Genomic DNA, 20,715 nt, shown 5'->3' on the forward strand with positions numbered 1-20,715 from the left:
CAGAGCATAAAGCTAGAGTGGCGCGCACAGTCTGTGGAAATGAGATGAAACATCAGTGACTTATGGAAACAAATGTACATGTGTATAATCATACTATTATGGCTGAAACGATTAGTCGAGTAACTCAAAAAATAATTTGATTACAGAAAATGTTCGAGGCAAATTCTGTGATGGTACGCCGCCGGCCTGGATAGGTCGCCGCTAGCTTCGCGGCCAATCCGATCTCCACTCTACCCACTTTCCCACTGATTTCCTACTCACTGTTACTGTTCTAAGCCGAAATTCTGTGACACACTTCGGATTGGCCACTTCGTCGTTCAAGCTGATGTTGATTAAAAACGCAAAATTGCCAGAATAATTGATAGCTGCAGCTCTACATACTATGTGTAGTTATACAGTGTATTCTGCGTACAGTTCTGTGCACAGACTCATCACATGCACTGTATGGCTCAATACAAATGCATGTATTGTGACACCCTTTGTTTATTTTTATTTAGCTAAAAATTCAATATAGGTAACCAGTTTTAATTAATTTCTTTGGTTGCTTACTTTGAGGTGAGTTGGCACTATATTAATACACTGAATTGCTCAAATGTATCCTCTATTCAGAACTGTTAAAACTTTGAGACAGATTTTAATTTATTTGCTGCATCATTTTAATTCATATCTATACAACCAAAGTCTTTATGTTCGAGTTACTATGAGAGCACAAAATTTTGTGCATGAACAGTTCATCTTGGTCTTATGCATAAAAAAAAAAAATGTGATTATAGATTTGAGTGTGCCGCAGGTTTCAAAGTGGGTGCAGGTGGGGCATGTGATTCTAGCAGACTGTCATAAGTGTACTTTTGTTCTCTTGTCTATTTCAGAATGACCAGCAGCTGGACTGTGCCCTGGACCTGATGAGGCGCCTGCCTCCCCAGCAGATCGAAAAAAATCTCAGTGACCTAATTGACCTGGTGAGTTGCCATCTTTGCTATTGCTGCGTGTCACTTAAAGGGAAAAGTGATATAAAGGTGTTTGTTATGCTCACTTTCAGGTTTCAAAGAAAAAGAAAAAAAGAAAAATACAGGAAACTATATTGTCCTCGTGCTGTCTTTCCTCCACACCAGACCAGTAGCTACTTGTGAGCATTTCAAGCCCTTCTGTTCTGGAATATGCCCCTAATTCTGGATTTGACTGACTTAGTTACTCAAGAAGTTGAATTGGTATTGAAGTGTTATTGACTGGTTGTCACATAGGTGATGGTTTATGAAATACTCTGTGTGTAATATAGTCATTAGCCGTATTTTGGAACATGCCTCTGCTTTTCCTACTAGGAGTTGCCAAAAATGTGTTCTGTGAAAGTACGTTCCTGAACACATCATTTGTTCAGTTAGTAGCATCAGAAATGGAGTTTATAGCTCAAAAAGCCACATTATAATATGCTGGCCGACACTTCAGTGTCATCCAGGTTTATTATGTGCAGTCATGTTTGTTTGCTGTGCTCAAGAAGAAATGCTTATTTCGTCTGACAAATTAAGCTAATTTAGATTCATATCGGATCACACTTTTACCATTGTGTTTTGTGGGTATATTCGGCCCTTTCCGGCTGGACCCTCCCCTGCAATCTTGCTCCCTTTGCCATCAGCGCGCTCCTCACCCACTTTATTATGTCCTCTCATTAGTGATTATTATCGCAGCTGTCAGTCACTTCCTCTGCCAGGCAATTTTTGGCTCATTTCCTCAAATGATTGTATATTTCAAAATCACCCCTTTCGTTCTCATACCTCTTTGTTTTATGGCTTCTCACCACCTCCCCTTTTCTCCATTTCCTCATGGACCACACTCCACTGACTTTCTCTCAAATGTTGGTTGCTGTGTGGGGGGGTGGGGGTGGAGGGGGGTGTACCTTCAGCCAACAGGACCTCCTTTGTTGTCATTTAAGGACATAGAGGAGGCATCCATGTCGGTCTGGGAGGAGTAATTTGTACCTCCTTATCCTTCAGATATTATGTTTCCTATTCATGTTTTATCCTGTGACTTATTGCACAGTTTTCCCCAAATAATCTGTCTTCTTTCTGGGTGGCACTGAAACGTGAGACAAAACGTTTAAAGTCTATTTAATTACATCTGTCTTGTTTTTCCTGTCTAGCCTGTTCCTTCATTGTACTGATTACATTCATTACCGGCGAACAGGAGTTAACCAAAACTTGTTCTTATCTTGCTTGTTTTGTTCTTGGGTAGTCTGCTGACTAAAGGTTCAAAAATGCTGCAGACTGTTTAAATGTTTCTGAGGTTGAGCACCTGAGATGAAATGGTTGGGCAGGAGGAAAAGTTGGATTGCTGTTTTAAGATTATCATCCTTGTTTTTGTTTTGAGGTACCCAGTTTGTGTGAGGACCTTCTCTCCTCTGTGGACCAGCCACTGAAGATCGCCCGGGACAAAGTGGTTGGGAAAGACTATCTGCTCTGTGATTACAACAGAGATGGCGACTCCTACAGGTTGAGTTTATATCTGCACACTATGGGCAAGAAACATTAGTTACCTTTCCTTTTAGTAGAAATGACATTACTCAGTGTACACATGAAATCCCTCTCTCCTCTACTGCAGCAGGTGTGATTGGGTTCTAAACATTATGTCCAGAAACAGTCATCGTCCCTCCACTGGCCAAAGAAATTAATTATAAAAAAAACACAAAAGTAGTCCATGAGCCACTCATCAATTTTGACCAAATCGGTACCACTTAAGGGGAATAAACAACACTTAGAATTAGGGATGTCCCGATCAGGTTTTTTGGCCCCAATCCGATTCCGAGTCATCTGATTTTGAGTATCTGCTGATACTGAGTCCCGATCCTATACTTTAAAAAACTGAATGAACAATGAATAAATGCTAAATATATAATATTTTCATTTTAATCACCTTATTTTATTATGTATCACTTAAACAGTGCACTTCTCCTTGAGGTAGCATGAACAATGAATAAATGCTAAATATATAATATTTTCATTTTAATCACCTTATTTTATTATGTATCACTTAAACAGTGCACTTCTCCTTGAGGTAGCTTGAACAATCAAGTAATAATCTGCCAGACTTAAAAAATGTACAAATTTCCATGTTATTTTATTTGTCTAAAAATAAATCCAAGGTTTCTTATATTAAACAAGAAATTATCTAATCTGAAATAACAGGTGGTTTTAATTTACAGATGAAAGGTTTCTAAAGAACCATTTATTGATTTAGCTATTTTAATTACAAGTGTTATAAACTTTTTTTTTTTAACAGTAATCAGAAATTTTGAGGTAACAGACAACAACAACAAAAAACATTTCCAAGGATTTTTCTTCAGAAAACTGCTCTATAAATGAGCTGTCCTGTGACACGTTTCTGTTTTGTACAGATCAGTAGTTTCTGCACCGATCTGTTTTGTAGAGATCAGTGGTTTTTGCCACTAGTCTTCCATGTTTTGGCTCGACGCGTCATTCCTATTGGACAGAGCGAATTTACGTCACAGCTCAGAGCGTCAAAAGTTGGATTGGGTTGAACTTTGACCGCGTCAGCCTGCCGACAAGTGGCAATGCGCGCTCCCGTCAGAAGCGTCACTTTAGCTCGGCTTTTGACGCGACACTTCTGCCGCCTCTAAAAAGCAACGCGTCACATTGAAAATAATGCTTTTTAGACCAATTCTTGACGCTTCTGATGCATGAAAGACCCATTAATCTGCAGTAATGAGCTTGAAATAGTGCTGATCAAAATAATGAGGATAAAATTTATATCATATTCCTGATCGGGATGCAGCGTCCGATTTCGATCAAGTCTGAAACCACGTGATCGGATCGGGACATCCCTACTTAGAATCCAGCCTCAGTGTATCATGGCCTACACAAAAGTGTATGATAGCCATCCCAGGGTGGTAGATGTAGCCAGGTAGGGGTCAGTGAAGAATTACACAAAGGTCAAACTTTAAAAATGCTCCAATCATGCTGAAAACTATATCACATTACTTGTCTGATCATAATGATTCCAAAAAGCTATAGGTTGGACAATCTGTGATGGAATATTCTGGAGTTATGGGGTAAAAAATGGTGACAAAGGTCAATTTTAGTTTGTACAGGGGTCAAAACTTAAAGTTGCTAAAATTCAGTAAAAAAAAAAAATGATGCAAATTATTGTTTGGGTTAATAGGGTTCTAATAAAGAATAGTTTGCATCTGTCATGCTTAGCTATCATGTTACAGATTAATATATGTCACATGTCATAGAATCCAATAGATGTTGACCTTGTTTGACCTTTACCTTGGAGACCAAACATTCAACACAGTCAAAACTATTCCATTTATTAATCCTTTTATTTCAACCAATAATTTGCATAATTGTGTACTGAAATTGGAGCAACTTTAACTTTTGACCCCTGTACAGACTGAAACTGACCTTTGTCACCATTTTTGCTGTTTTTACCCCATAACTCCAAAACATTCCATCACAGATAGTCCAAACTATACTTTTTTGGAATCGTTATGAGCAAACACGTAATGCGATATAGTTTTCAACATGATTGGAGCATTTTTAAACTTTGACCTCTGTGTAATTCTTCACTGACCCCTACCTGGCTACAGCTACCACCGTGGGATTGCTATCATACATTTTTGTGTAGGCCATGATACACTAAGGCTGGATTCTAGGTGTTGTTTATTCCCCTTAAAGTGGTACTGAAAACCTGCTTGGCCCATGGACTAAAGGAGTTAGACTGTATTTTTATGTTGTATGATCCTTAGCACCATCACTCATGATGCACATTCACTGAGATGCATTGTCCACAGTACCTGTAGTGAGCTTCGAGGGTCTACACTTTTTTTTTTTAAACTATATATGGCTTCATTATGACATCATATACCAGTTTGTCACAAATATTTTATTGATCAATGTAAACTTTTGATCAAATCTCTAGCCACATTGGTTGGAGAGATCTTAAACTTTTTACTATGGTTTGTTTGACCTTGGCCTTTGACCAGTCTGTTCGAAAAGTTAATAATGGAGACACTAACCCAAGTAATAGTCCTCCCAAGTTTGCAAAAAATCTGTCCAGCTGTTTTTATTTATTTATTTACTTTCTTTGTGGATACACACACAGAACTGATATTGATCACATGGTGGCATGCAGAGTAATAATGGTGACTGATAACAAAACAGGCACTACATAACTGTTGACTGAATAAAGCTGAAAGCTGTTGAACAGATGCGGCTGACGTCTTTAATCTTTTAGTTTGGATTGCCACAGAGATATTTAATGCAATGTTGAAAATGCAAATGGAAAGCAGAGCACCCATCAGACAGACTTGGGCTGTCTGATGGGTGCTTTGTTGTCATTGAATAATTGTTTTGATGTGTATATATGTTTTGGGGTTTCTTTTAGGCATGAAGTTTAATATTCTAATTTCTTCTGTGTACATGCAAGTCAGTGATGCAAAATCCTCTTGTAATATATGTTGTGATGCTGTGACGACATGCTATTTATTTATCTCCCCTCTCCTCCCCTGCATCACAGATGCATTTTCTAATCATGTGGTACTTGTGGGACTTTACAGGAGCAGTTCCTTAATCCAGTCCTCCACATTTTATATATCACACATTCAGGTGTCTGTTAGCTTTGGATTGGCTGAGTCCACCCAAAAGTGTTTGTCACCTTTTGGCAAAGCATGGAGAGATGAAAAATGCAGAGGTTTGTGGTCTAGGAGGACCAGAATTAGGATCCACTGCTTTAAAGTATGCAGTAACCGCAGTTCAGTCACAATGGAAGTCATGATGGTGCCTTCAGAATACGTCCAACGACACCAAGAAAGGGAAAAAAAACTGCTAACAAAACTGAAATTGAACAAAATATTAATGTCTAGCTTTAAAGATATTCTCCATGTAAAAATCCATGTTGACCAAATTGGAAGCCACTTGTCCTTGTGGTTGCAGTCTCGATGGCAGACAGAGAAATTAACAATTACAAAATGTGGTAAGTTGGTTAAACATTTATTTTAAAACCGGTTTGTAACTAAATACACTTTGATATTAATTTTAGTCTGATTTGGGAATCAGAAGATGTTATATAAAAGCCGGTGGCTGATACAGAGTTGGTAACATGTATATAGGGTCATTTTATCTTGAGTCTGTCAGTGATAAGATGCTAAGCTTTATATGAACTCCTGCTACAGCTAAACATTTAGTTGACTCAAGGTTAACACTAAATTCTGTCATACAGATCTCCATGGAGTAATAAGTATGAACCTCCTATTGAGGACGGTGCAATGCCTTCAGCACGCCTGCGGAAACTTGAGGTGGAAGCCAATAATGCCTTCGATCAGTACAGAGACCTGTGAGTAATAGCCAGGAACTTATAATTCTTCAGGACTAGGGATGAGCCTTTTGTTTGAGTCATAGGATATAGGTCGCTGTCGCCCTGATGTAACTTGTGATGTTTGTGGTTGTCAGGTACTTTGAGGGTGGTGTGTCCTCGGTTTACCTGTGGGACTTGGATCACGGCTTTGCTGGTGTTATTCTCATTAAGAAGGCTGGGGATGGATCCAAGAAGATCAAAGGATGCTGGGACTCTATCCATGTGGTGGAGGTGCAGGTGAATCACCATGCAGTAGGTTAACCCTGCCAAGGGTGCAATTTAGAACTAGAAATTGGGGGGACAAAGTGCGAGGCTCGCAGTGCCGAAGCCCATAGGCGGTTTCTACACTCAACAAAAATATAAACGCAACACTTTTGGTTTTGCTCCCATTTTGTATGAGATGAACTCAAAGATCTAAAACTTTTTCCACATACACAATATCATCATTTCCCTCAAATATTGTTCACAAACCAGTCTAAATCTGTGATAGTGAGCACTTCTCCTTTGCTGAGATAATCCATCCCACCTCACAGGTGTGCCATATCAAGATGCTGATTAGACACCATGATTAGTGCACAGGTGTGCCTTAGACTGCCCACAATAAAAGGCCACTCTGAAAGGTGCAGTTTTATTACACAGCACAATGCCACAGATGTCGCAAGATTTGAGGGAGCATGCAATTGGCATGCTGACAGCAGGAATGTCAACCAGAGCTGTTGCTCGTGTATTGAATGTTCATTTCTCTACCATAAGCCGTCTCCAAAGGCGTTTCAGAGAATGTGGCAGTACATCCAACCAGCCTCACAACCGCAGACCACGTGTAACCACACCAGCCCAGGACCTCCACATCCAGCATGTTCACCTCCAAGATCGTCTGAGACCAGCCACTCAGACAGCTGCTGAAACAATCGGTTTGCATAACCAAAGAATTTCTGCACAAACTGTCAGAAACCATCTCAGGGAAGCTCATCTGCATGCTCGTCGTCCTCATCGGGGTCTCGACCTGACTCCAGTTCGTCATTGTAACGACTTGAGTGGGCAAATGCTCACATTCGCTGGCGTTTGGCACGTTGGAGAGGTGTTCTCTTCACAGATGAATCCCGGTTCACACTGTTCAGGGCAGATGCCAGACAGCGTGTGTGGCGTCGTGTGGGTGAGCGGTTTTCTGATGTCAATGTTGTGGATCGAGTGGCCCATGGTGGTGGTGGGGTTATGGTATGGGCAGGCGTCTGTTATGGACGAAGAACACAGGTGCATTTTATTGATGGCATTTTGAATGCACAGAGGTACCGTGATGAGATCCTGAGGCCCATTGTTGTGCCATACATCCAAGAACATCACCTCATGTTGCAGCAGGATAATGCATGGCCCCATGTTGCAAGGATCTGTACACAATTCTTGGAAGCTGAAAATGTCCCAGTTCTTGCATGGCCGGAATACTCACCGGACATGTCACCCATTGAGCATGTTTGGGATGCTCTGGACCGGTGTGTACCAGTTCCTGCCAATATCCAGCATCTTCGCACAGCCATTGAAGAAGAGTGGACCAACATTCCACAGGCCACAACTGACAACCTGATCAACTGTATGCGAAGGAGATGTGTTGCACTGCATGAGGCAAATGGTGGTCACACCAGCTACTGACTGGTATCCCCCCCAATAAAACAAAACTGCACCTTTCAGAGTGGCCTTTTATTGTGGACAGTCTAAGGCACACCTGTGCACTAATCATGGTGTCTAATCAGCATCTTGATATGGCACACCTGTGAGGTGGGATGGATTATCTCAGCAAAGGAGAAGTGCTCAGTATCACAGATTTAGACTGGTTTGTGAACAATATTTGAGGGAAATGGTGATATTGTGTATGTGGAAAAAGTTTTAGATCTTTGAGTTCATCTCATACAAAATGGGAGCAAAACCAAAAGTGTTGCGTTTATATTTTTGTTGAGTGTAGATAAGCTCAGATGCATTCTGAGCATCCAGAACAGTAATTTTAATGTTTTGAGAAGACCATAAAGTGGACACCATTTGACTTATGCAGTTTGAAACTGTGGATATAAGTACTTTATTCTGAGAATAGCCAGCATTGATTTTATTAACATCCTGGTGTAAATAAGATATCACCACATGTGTAGAACTCAAAAAGAATGATAGGTTGAGTTTTCATTAAAAAAAACAACTGCAATGTGGTAAAATGTATTCATAAATATGAAAGAACAGGCTCGTAATAATTATTAACTATCGCATACTGTATTTTTTTTCTCAAGATTTGTTTTTGCATAAGTTTGAAAAAACAACAGATCATAAGTTTAGGATAAATTACTTATCATGAATTTAATTTTCGAAGTGGCACTAATGACAACACTCATACTGAACATAATTTCGCTTGCATAATTTTCGCTTTTATTATTTCCTTTTCTAACTTTCAGAATTTAGTAAATTAGCATATGGTCCATTGATACTTATGTGTAGACACTAGTCCCTAGAGGCAACAATTTTTGGTTTCAAATCTGGGCAAATGCAGTCCCAGAAAATTCCGAATGTGACAAACAAGAAACAGGTGTTGTAAACAAGTCAATGCTGCTGCAGAAACAAAGATACTATTCTGACATGGTTTTGCACATAAGACTGACATAGCATGTTTCAAGTACACACATATATATGTCAGAAGGTGGAGGGACATACCATATTCTGTCCCCCCTGGTTGAAAAGGTGGGGGGGACATGTTCCCCCTATCCCCCACCAAATTGCGCCCATGGACCCTGCTGTTCACAAGTTTGTGCTTTCAATGACAACCTTTGTCAGTGAATAGTCAAGCTATAGGGTCTTTTAAATGTCACAAAACTGAAAACATTTTGTTTCTACTGAAATCCCAACATTGTAATATAGGTTTATTTTTGTAACATGTTGCAAAATTACAGCTCATGTTAATAAAGAGGACATATTTATCTGGGGGGAAATTCCATAGTGAATATTGTTTTTGTTTTTTTTCCTTAATTGCCGCCATGCAGACTAATTACAGGAAGAAGTGCATGTGTGATGTTTTGGGATTACCTGTGACCCATCTTACATTAACATCCATAAGATTTCTTGTAAATCACTTCCATATCTGCCAAATGTTGGTCATAGCATGAGATCCCTAAAATTTCTTTTCTTCATGGGTTGAAATTCTAAATTGTTTCCAGACATTATGAATGTTGATCATGTTGGCAATGTCATATTATGAATCTCTTGTTTAAATGCTAAGTAATAAAATTATAGTGTTGCCAAAGAACATTCTTTTTTAACTTAAAGCTTTAAAAAATCCAGCGGCAAAGTACCTTTAAAGTTTTATACAGTCATTCTTTACAGTTGAGAGTTGCACTCATTTTGATCTTCCTTCTTAGAGAAATGCCTTCAGCTGACTTTTACAATAGAATGGGGTGGGGAGGCACCATGGCTCACTGCTCACCTCTCAAATGCTGTATTGGCGAAATCTGGACCAGAACCATGTATGTGCGTGCACATGCATTAATTAATTGACACTTTCCTATATTAAGATAAGATGAAAATGTTGAAAATGATCCCATCTCCAATGAACCCATCTTGATATACTTTTAAGGGGGGAAAAAATCCCGTTTTTAATGTTAGAAATGATTAATGATCTATCCATGTTTGTGTGTTTCTGAGTAGGAGAAGTCCAGCGGTCGTACTGCTCACTATAAACTTACCTCCACTGTCATGCTGTGGCTCCAGACAACTAAGACCGGCTCCGGTACCATGAACTTGGGAGGCAGTCTTACAAGACAGGTATATTGTTGTTTTTGTTTATTGTATTAAATGAAAGTTGACTCTGTTGTCAGACTAATTCTTTGTAACTTTTTTCCCCAGATGGAAAAAGATGAACCAGTTGGAGAGTCCTCACCACACATTGCCAACATTGGCCGCCTTGTTGAGGTCAGTTTGTACTCCTGTTTGATTAACTTTTTTGGTGTCTTACCTCAGCTGTTACATTCTGTTTAAGTGTTGACAGGTTACTGTGGTGGCCTTTTGTGCTTTCTGCATGAAAAGTATTTCAGGGATAGGGTTTTTCACCAAAACCTGATTCCAACATGGTATCGCTTCTGTTACCATTGCTATCTATCCAAATTAATCAGAAGAAAGATTATGGTGCCAAATTAGTGCTTAGGAGAGGGGTGGGAGAGGGTTTTGGTCAACATTTAAGTAGTATTGGTTTGCTGAATACTTTGTACTAAAATTCATCCTTTATCTATAGTCTCATTAATGCCAGAGTCCCTTAAAATAATATATATAGTGTATATACTACAAATGTTCTTAAATTATAACAACTCCTTAAAAGCAACATGAAATATTATAGTAAAATATTTTGCTAAACAGTTAAAAACACATAAGACTTTAAAGACATAAAAATTGATTCTAAACACTGAACATGTTAATCAAATGGTTTTGATTTGTGCAAAGTTACTTAATGTTTCAGTAAACCATACTAGCTCAGAATTATTTTGAATGTTAAAATGTTAGCAATTAGACTACTGCTACCATGTTGTTTTTTCCTTTTTCAACACTGTTTATTGTAAACCTGAGTAATATTATTGTAATTGCGTTAGGTTTTATGTAAAGTTGTGTGTTGATTTTGAAGGTGTTAATATATTGTTTAATTTGACATTCAAATTAGTTTTAATGAATAAGCTATTTAACAAATCCTAAGCCTCTTCCATTACCCAGTTGCCCCAAAGCTTAAGAACCACAGGAATAAATTTATGCTAAGTTTCAGATGCATCTGAAACCTTTCTTTCTTTTTTGTTCTTCTTGGAGAGTGACTCCTTTTATAGAATGGATATTAAGCCTTCAAGCTGCTCCATGTAATGTGGAGTTGTGTCAAGAACGGCATCCGACGTTAAACTGGTACCAAATCAAATCAACATGCAGATGCACTTGGGATCTGCTGTGGTGGCCCCGAGTGAAATGAGGGAGAAACCAAAGGGACGTACTTGGCCTTCAAGCTGAGCCAATTGTGTATAATTACAATATTAAAAAAATTACAGTGTGAAAGTATAAACAATATAAATATTGTAACATACATAAACATGGCAAAAGAAGAAAAAATTTAAAGTAGTTGTAAGTCCACAAAATACAGGGCTGTGAAAACTCCGCAGATCCGCGAAATTCCGTGGATTTCATCATTGTGGGGGGGGTGTTACTGTTTAACTCTGTAATTGTGATCGTCACTGAGTTTTTAAAATGTCTATCACAAAATGGTGTTCTTTTTTTTTTCTTTTTCTTTTTTTTTAATGACATCATGCAAGTTTCATCAGACCGCGGCAGTCCACGGACACTGATCTGTGTGTTACTGATACAAATCAGTGTCCTCGGATCCGCGGTATTTCGAGGAGAAAAAAGCCTGGCTGTTGCGACAGTTGTCGTAAAGCAGGACTGGTGTGTTGCTGCGGCGAGGCTGTTTGTCTCCTGCATGAAGCTAAAGCTGAATGTAGCATGTGGACATCGCTAACCTTTAGAGCTCTAAAGTTTTTAAAAGAAGACTTGTGCAGCCCGTCTGTGTCACGGACAGAGTCGGACAGAGAAGATGGTGAGAAAGACGGTTTGACAAAGTCTGATGAGGACAAGAATCCGTGGAATTGTCACTGGCTTCATGAACACATCTGAAAGATAAAAGAAACGGGAAAAGTGAACTGTGCTCTCAGGAAACACGGTAAGAATTTTTCTCTCTGGAAAATAAACAGTGTGCTATTCAAACAGGATTTTAGACAAGATTATGTGACTTTTTTCATTAATCTAGACTTTCTTTCATTGGGGAAAACAGTCTGTGTCTTTGAATGGATTTACATGAATTTATACACAAATGTAAATGAGTTTTTATTAATGTAGACGTTTCATGGGAAAAAGACACTGTGGCTTTGAGTGGATTTACAGGAATTTACACAATAATGTGGCTTTTTACTATAATGTATGTTGTTGATATTTTACCATGATTTTCAAAATATTCTCCAAACTTTAGCTGTGGTTTTTGAAATGCTGTAACAGTCTTTTCAGTCTTAATGATTTTCATGTTCTTTTCTGTTTGATAACCCACATTAATTCATACTTTTGCCCACATTTATTTTATATGTATTTAATACCGTTACTGTAGGTTTAGCTACGCTATTATACTTTATACACTAGTAAGTCCCTTCGGCTGCTCCCTTGTTTGCACTCGGGGTCGCCACAGCAAATCCAAGGTGGATCTGCATGTTGAATTGGCACAGGTTTCACGCCGGATTCCCTTCCTGACGCAACTCCACATTACATGGAGAAAATTATACTTTATACACTAATTACCGTTTTTGTTTATCGTGTTAGCTTGCTGGGTACAGTTGGCTTATTAACGGCTAATTTAGCTCTTCTACTATAACTAGCTTATTTTCGCTATTTACAATTTTATTTTACATGGTGTAGATTTTTAATGATTCATCAGTTTGTGTTCCTTTAAAGATATCAACATATAGTACCTAAGTTCTTAGGTTTCCATTTGATAGCATAATAATTATACTTTTTATTTTCCTATAGTATGCTAACAGTTACTTTATATAGATACCAGTACACTCACACACTCATAGCTTCTGCTTCTATAATAAAATGCCAGATTTATAGCTTAGCCTACTAACTATATTTAATTTTACTACTAGTCTACATACTAAATTACCTATACTACAATCTTCTCCTGTGATGTCTTATCCTTCTTATGTCTTATTATTTATTATATATACCTTTTTCTTGAGCCGCTTGGGTGGGTCGGGAGAGTTCCCATGGGATAAAACAGCTTTTTAACCTACCATCCCTGGTTCTCAAGACCAGGCACCTAATTGGCTCTACTCTACTCTTTTCTACTCTCCTATTTTACTCTTCCTTTTTAGATATTTAGATATACCTTTATATACTAGCATAGTTCCACCTTAGAATTGGAATATAATATATAAGATATACCTTACTGAATTTTCATGTAGTTTAATTGTTCTGAGTTAATGCATAATTTGGTTTACAGTTAAAAGGAAAATCATTCCAGGTCCTACTTCCATGTCATATTCTGTTATTTCAACATGATCACCTGCTGGTTCAAATGGAAGGTTAAATACAGGGTCACTTAAATATGCACTAATTTTGAGACTATTTGTTCCAGGAGATGCTGAAAATGTATCATAGATTAGAAAATTAATTTGGTTTCTGGGATCCCACGGGGCCCGAGACTGCGGCTCCTGGGGGCCTCTGCCCCCCCAGACCCCCTGCAAATTTTCCTTGGATTTCACAATTTTAATTTCACAGCCCTGAAAAATAAAATGGCACTCTGAAACTTTTCTTTCAAAGTCTGCTCTGAGTGTCCTTGCTGTGGATAAACTAAAAATACAGCAGGAGACCCATGATGCATAAAAACAAACACCCCTCCCCCCCCAAAAAATACACCATACAGCATAATCAGGTTGCTCCTTCCGCATAATTACAAAAATTCTTGACTGTTTCTGTTCAGACTGCAAACCAGGTGTGAATCCAGACAGAAAGAGGGTGTTGTGGGGGTGCATGCCCTCTGCAACACCCCTTGATTAAAGGTCCACATCTGAAGACATTTTTCATACTACTACTGCTTATCATCATCATCATAATAATAATAATTTTAACAACTAAAATGTTTAAATCAGTATTACTCTGAGCCTAGGTTTTACTATAGTTGTGGGCTAAGTTTAATTGATGAGCCATATAAAAATAAGTTTAGTTAATTTAACTTTTCTGCATAATTAAAGTGGAGTGTGAAGCAATTTCTTTTTTTAATGTAATGTCTAAGCTCAGCATTACTGGATCTGTTTGGAGTTCTAGTTTAAAATCAGGTTAGTTAAGATGAGGGAAGCTAAAAATATGAAAATGATTATGGCTCTTGTGGTTAGTAGTGATCTTATCACAAACATGTAGGTTGTGATTTCAATTTAAAAGCAAAGAAAAGGTAAAAATGTGCAAAAGAAAATAGAAATACAACACATTAAGCAGAACAACTAAATTGAGTGGGGGGGATCTGCATGAGAAAATAGTCATGAAAAACCCTCCAGAATACATGCCTAAACATCAAAAACCCAAAATTTCCTGGAGGCCTTCAGCGGCCCCCAGACCCCTGCCAACAAAGGTCCACTTTCACCGTAAAACAACCCCCCCTCCACTCCCCACCCTTCAGATCCTGGCAACACACCTGAGATTTTATTTCGTATTGAAGTAATAACTGTAGAAAAGCTCTCCCCTTAAAATGTGTTTATCCTGAATTATTTAAGTAATGTGTAGGTTAAAGTCTTTCTGTAATATGTTGCTGCATTAGAAAAGAAGAGCAGTAATTAGAGTGAAATATAATCTTGCTTACCATGAGAACAATTTGCTGTTTTCTTTGCTGTCTCTTCCTTGTTTTACCTTAAATCCTAGGACGTGATTGCAAAGGGGTTTCTATCAAAAAGTAGATGGTGAACAGCTTATGATGTGACTTTGTAAAAAAAAAAAAAAAAAAAAAAAAAAAAAAAAAACAAAAATAAAACATTCAGATATTTGAAACCATTGCATATTTTAAATCACTTTGAAATAATGCTTAAATTATCTCTTTGCAAATTATTTACTTAAAGTACGTATAGCTGAAATGACACTGAAGTGTCAATTCAGGCACTAGTATGGAAAAAAATCCAAGTGATGCCCAGCACTATTCATAGGGTGATAAAGATCATATTATGGTTTATGCAGATTCTCCCCCTCCAAAGCCCTTTATATACTGCAAAAGTTGTTCATGGTAAATATATCAACATTTCATCCCACCAGGACATGGAGAACAAGATTCGCTCCACACTGAATGAAATCTACTTTGGGAAGACAAAGGACATCGTCAACGGCTTAAGGTAAAATTAAGAAATGTTGGGATAAATATGAACACTTTCTCTCTGTTACAGTGCAGCAAACCAGCAGATCTACATTACCTGTTGTTCAATAGAGTCAACTATGTTGCTGATTCATTGAAGAAGTTTTCTTACCTCTTTTTTTTTAACTCCTGCTTCCTGCTTATGTTCTCTCTCTACCAACCTCACATGCTACTACTTTTTGAATCTCTCCTAAAAATGTCATTCTTATATTTCATCTTCCTATTGCTAGATTAAGCCGTCAGTTCTGAGGTCACTTTACTCTGTGTATTTCTTTCTGTTAGTCCCTCTGTAACTTCTCCCCCAACACCTTTCCAGATCTATTGAGTCTTTGCCTGATAACCAAAAGTACCGGCAGCTCCAGAGGGAGCTGTCACAGGTCCTCACCCAGCGTCAGATCTTCATTGACTAGGGTCAGAGGTACAACATGGCATGGAGAGTGTTTGTGTGTATACCACTAACACGATCAGCTCTGAAACTTGACAAAAAATATTGATTTTAAATGTACTGGTTTTTTGAATTGTGGATTTTATTTATTTAAATTAATTCATAGACATCCAGTCCATGGAAGTGATAATGGCACTTTTCATGGCTTAAATCTTGTTCTCACTTTTACAGTTTTACATCCCAGAATTTTATAAATGTTACAAACCACATGGTTGCCCATAAATTCACCTAGCATGCAGTGTGATTGTAACGTGCCAGGCGTTTACCATGCAGTGTGTGCAGAACCAAAGGTAGCACACCTGTAGTATAATTTCAGCACAACTGGGTCACTCCCAGAAAACCTCCTGGTAACATTATGGCACGTATGACAGCAAAGTGTTGTGTTGATGGTCTGGGCTTCATGTCATCATGGCAGCTTTGGGACTCATAGATTCTCATATCACAGCTGTTGCTAACCCCAAATAGCATTTTTATTTGTTCTTTTTTTATCAGACATTTCAAAACACACTTGTGAAAATTCTGCAGCTGCTCTCTGTAAATAGTTCCCATAACACTTTATACATTGCTTTATATTTTTTCTGGCTTTTCACACTATGTGCAGTTGTTCATCTGAGGAAAAAAAAATGACTGTCTGCACATCTGTACTTGATGCCAAGTCACTGTTCATCCTGTAGTTTCTTAGCAACGTCAAATATTTAATGTGTGCTATTCACGTTTGGCTTGATTATTTGGTGCCTTGGTTTGTGGACCAAGACCACCTCCTGTCAAGAGTATCGGTGTAGTTATTTTGGTCCTCACCATGTACACCTGCCCAAATAATTGAGATATACTTTATTGATCTCACAGTGGAGAAATTGCACCAAGAGGGAAAATGAACCAGACTGTGTGAAAATGCCCTAAATGTGCCATGGTCCACCTGTTTGGTCTCCACCAGACCAAGTGAATGTTCACACGTCCTCAAATGAACCAAGCACCGAGGAAGTGGACCATGGCCTGATCAAGTTGTAAACTTCAGTCGTGTATTTTGACACCTCCCCAGAAATGACATTTTATTGCAGTTCCTTGACTGGTTGCATCAGGCTGGCTCCAAAACAGAGCACATTCCCACAGGACTCGATGTTAAAATGTCAAACTTTAGAGCATGTTTACAGTCTGGTGCAAAAAAAATGGCTTTAGTATCTATAGATAGTTTCTTCCTCCATGACAACTGTATGGGTAGTGAATCTTTAAATTGTTAGAAAAGTAACTTGTTAGAACCACTGCACAGTTCCCAAAAATATGCAGTAATGAATAATAAACACCTGAACCGACGCTAGCCTGTTAGCTGGTATTTTTGACTCCAAGAGAGGGGCGTGTTCAGGGCTTTTCCTCACATACTGTGCCACCCATTTATGCATTAATGAGTTTATTGTGAATCGGTGCAGGTGGGGCTCTCAATATGTTGGCACTCAGTGTCATTTCGGCTGTTCCAGTGTCACACACTCAGCACTCTCCTAGACTCAGCACCCCCATGCCTTCACTGTGCATGCATCATGACGGCACGTTAGCAGCGTCATGGAGGAGTGCTAGCAGTGATTAAAAGATTATCGCCTCATTTCTGCATAAAACTGCCTTGTTTCTGCTTAAAACTGACTTTAGAATGATTTAAGATGTTTTACACTGTTATCTGATGGTTAATAATCACATTATTCCCTTTGATCGCTTTGAGTGTAGAGTGTCAGACAGAGAGTGAGTGTCAGACGTGCTGCTGTCACGCTGTGATCGCTCCCCCGTCCCCAGAAAGGCCGCAACTGGAACAGCCCTCAGTGATTCCAGAAGTGATTAGAGGCATTTTCAAGAGCCAGCTCAGAAAGAAAATGATTAATCCACTACGAAATAATTGTTTTATATACGCAGTGTCCAGCGCACAACATGTGGCAGCCAGCAGAACAAAGCGTGGTGTCCAGCTGGGAACACAGTGGGTGGGATCGTCACAACGATGTGCGTGCCAGTGCGCAGCTCAGACGTGCAAGTGTCAGGGCACCTTTAGGCTGGCCACACCAGTCCAGGACCTCCACATCCAACATGTTCACCTCAAAGATCATCTGAGACCAGCCACCCAGACACCTGCTACAAAAGTCGGTTTGCAGAACAAACTAATTTCTGCACAGACTGTCAGAAATGCTCCTCATCCTCAGTGGGGTCTCAACCTGACTGCAGCTCGCGGTCATCATCTACTTAAGTGGGCAAATGCTCACATTCGATGGCATCTGGCATTTTGGAGAGGTATTCTCTTCATGGATGAACCCCGGTTTTCACTGTTCAGGACAGATGGCAGACAGCGTGTGTGGCAATGTGTGGGTGAGCAGTTTGCTGATGTCAGCATTATGGATTGAGTGGCCCACGGTTTCGGTAGGGTTATGGTATGGGCAAGCATATGTTATAGACAACAAACAGGTGCATTTTATTGATGGCATTTTGAACGCACAGAGGTACCGTGATGAGGTCCTGAGGCCCATTGTTGTGCAATTCATCCACGACCTGTAGCAGCATGATAATGCACAGCCCCATGTTGCAAGGATCTGTACACAGTTCCTGGAAGCTGAAAACATCCCAATTCTTGCATGGCCATTGAGCATGTTTGGGATGCTCTCGATCAGCGTATACGACTGTGTGTTCCAGTTCCTGTCGGTATCCAGCAGTTTTGCACAGCCATTGAAGAGGACCAACATTCCACAGGCCACAGTCAACAACCTGACCAACTCTATGTGAAGGAGATGTGTTGCACTGCGTGAGGCAAATGATGGTCACACCAGATACTGACTGGTTTACTGACAGACTATTGATAAATGGGCATTAGTTTGACTTTGGGTTCTGTTTAACAACGGGGTATTTTGTAGGCTCACAAAAATATGTGCAAATATTTAGGCGTGCATATTCCTAATGTCAGGTATTTTTTGGCTACGTCATTCCCCCTGTGTTTGTGTGTGCCTGTGTGCTCTACATCATTTCCCTTAACTGTGTGTATGCACACATGCGCTCGCCCTCCCAGGATTGTGTGCATGCTCGTCCAGAGCGTTTGTGTGACTGAGCAGTTGTTTGCATGTTGTACAGACTGTTTATCACTGAGCCTTTCAGCATCTCAAACAACCTCTGTGAGGAAATGATGCAAAGTGTAACAAAGTTCTCAGTCATAACTTTAAACGTGGGTGTAATTGTCTGGCTCTGATGTCTGCTGCACACACTGACACTCTGGCCTGTTTTCTTGTCGTTTGTCCCACAGGAGTGTTCAGATGCTGGCTGATAAATCACAGCAGGAGGCTTTCAAGAAAGACCTGATGTCTGTGCTGAGACAGAAACAGCACAACTAGATATGCTCACTTTCATTCTTCTCTCTCCCTTGCTCTTTCTCACTCTTGCCTCATTTCTGCCATCTTTTCTCTTTCTTTCCATCTCTCTGCACTAAAGTGCTTCACTCGTGTTTATTTGTGGAAATGAAAAAAGGAGAAAATGCTCAGCTTTTTGTCTTTATTTTTTGTCATTTTCCGTTTTGATGCATCCCATCTGCCATGAAGCCATTCTCTCTCTCTCTCTCCCCGTCACCCCTCTTCTCTCTCTTCATGTTATGAATATGCCGATAATATTACGACAGTCAATGCTAATCCTGCAGTGAGGGTCATTTTACTCTTAATCCCTGATGTTCTCAGAGCTGACATGAGCGACATCGACCCTGCTCTCCTCTGTGACGAGGAAACGGACAGACTGCTGTAGGCGGCGTAGACTCTGCGAGGCTGTCGTTGTGTACATCAGAATTATTTCTTGCACCTGTTTTGTCTGTGCCACACCCTGTATGAAATCATAACTGTCAGTGTAAGTCTAGTTTCTCTGGTGAGAACACGAGCACAGCGCCGGGTTTGTGTTTGGAGTCTGTCCATGTGCATGTGATCCTGTGGGAGCATGGAGCTACAGTGGATGTAGACGTATCAAACATGGGGATGGACTGTTCTCTTCACTGGGTGCACCCACATCACCCCGACGCCCTACACTGTGTATAACCTGACAGGCCGCCTCCCCTCTGTTCAACTATCACAACTCTTCTCACAGACTCTTTGCTGGGGGCACTGTTTGTCTTTGCGTCTCAATGGAAACTTTTTGTTTTGGAGGGGACTCTTCTGTTGTGTTTTGTTTTTATTTTGTAAAGCTTATGATTCATATTGTATTAAAGCCTCCAACAATTTAAAAAAAATGGTAAGCTTCCTATATCTATTCTGTACGACATAAATACAAAAACAAGTTTCAGAATCACTCGATTATAAAATTTCCTAAAGATCTAAGTTTTGTTATGCTTGTTAGTGATTGTGCATTTGCCCACATCTTCAAAAACTAGTTATGAAAATTAGTGAAAGGTTTGGGTCTGGCTTGGATCTGGATAAAGAAGGGGCAAGAAAATTCATAAGGGAATGTTTAGATGTTAGTTTACTAAAAATGTGTAATTTCCTGAATTGTCATAGACGTCTAAGTGGATGAATGAGTTGCCTTCAAGGAGCCTGGGCCACCCACATGAAACTTGCGCATCTTCATCTCAACTATTTTCAAACATGAGCCATCTGGTGCCAAAAGCCAGAACTCTGATCCTTTTTGGGTAATGAACACTGCTGTTTGCTACTGAAACAAAAAATCAAGTCTACACACCAAACATTCGTATGCATGCCATCTCTAATAACAGCCTCTGACATTTCTGTCTCCGCTACAGTTACCATGGATGTCTTTCCATCTCAAGTCATCTTTTTGTATCATTCCTCGGTTCTTAGGAATGGTTTCTATAAACACACGTAATCACTGTGTTTAACTGAACTCCACAGGCAGTGTGATGTCACAGTGGTTAGCACATTTGCATCACAGCAAGGTGAGGTGTTCAATTATGCCAGTGCCATTGTTAATTTATGAAATGTGTAGGTTCCTATGTTCTTTCCTCTGGTCCTGGTTTGCTCCC

General features: G+C 39.5%; 1 protein-coding gene and 1 long non-coding RNA gene across 4 annotated transcripts in view; one reads left to right on the top strand and one right to left on the bottom strand.

The window, feature by feature from the left end:
- Positions 1–19,969, top strand: part of capzb (capping actin protein of muscle Z-line subunit beta) — a 56,970-nt gene extending 37,001 nt beyond the window's left edge. The window contains exons 2-10 of one of the 3 annotated variants that reach the window (XM_034166556.1): positions 870–959; positions 2,362–2,483; positions 6,232–6,345; positions 6,462–6,603; positions 10,039–10,155; positions 10,237–10,302; positions 15,202–15,278; positions 15,615–15,716; positions 19,006–19,969. In XM_034166556.1, the coding sequence (XP_034022447.1) occupies positions 870–959; positions 2,362–2,483; positions 6,232–6,345; positions 6,462–6,603; positions 10,039–10,155; positions 10,237–10,302; positions 15,202–15,278; positions 15,615–15,708 (822 nt within the window). In that variant the 3' untranslated portion in view covers positions 15,709–15,716; positions 19,006–19,969. The remainder of the gene's footprint in view (positions 1–869; positions 960–2,361; positions 2,484–6,231; positions 6,346–6,461; positions 6,604–10,038; positions 10,156–10,236; positions 10,303–15,201; positions 15,279–15,614; positions 15,717–19,005) is intronic. The other 2 variants (XM_034166557.1, XM_034166558.1) reach the window with 2 other exon arrangements.
- On the bottom strand, positions 2,351–2,673 carry LOC117506892. Its single transcript, XR_004559570.1, has 2 exons — positions 2,550–2,673; positions 2,351–2,503 (listed from the first exon to the last, which is right to left on the bottom strand). It is a non-coding gene; the product is annotated as an uncharacterized LOC117506892 (long non-coding RNA).
- Positions 19,970–20,715: the final 746 nt, after the last annotated feature.

This window comes from Thalassophryne amazonica, chromosome 3 (assembly GCF_902500255.1).
Source record: "Thalassophryne amazonica chromosome 3, fThaAma1.1, whole genome shotgun sequence".
Classification (NCBI taxonomy): Eukaryota; Metazoa; Chordata; class Actinopteri; order Batrachoidiformes; family Batrachoididae; genus Thalassophryne; species Thalassophryne amazonica.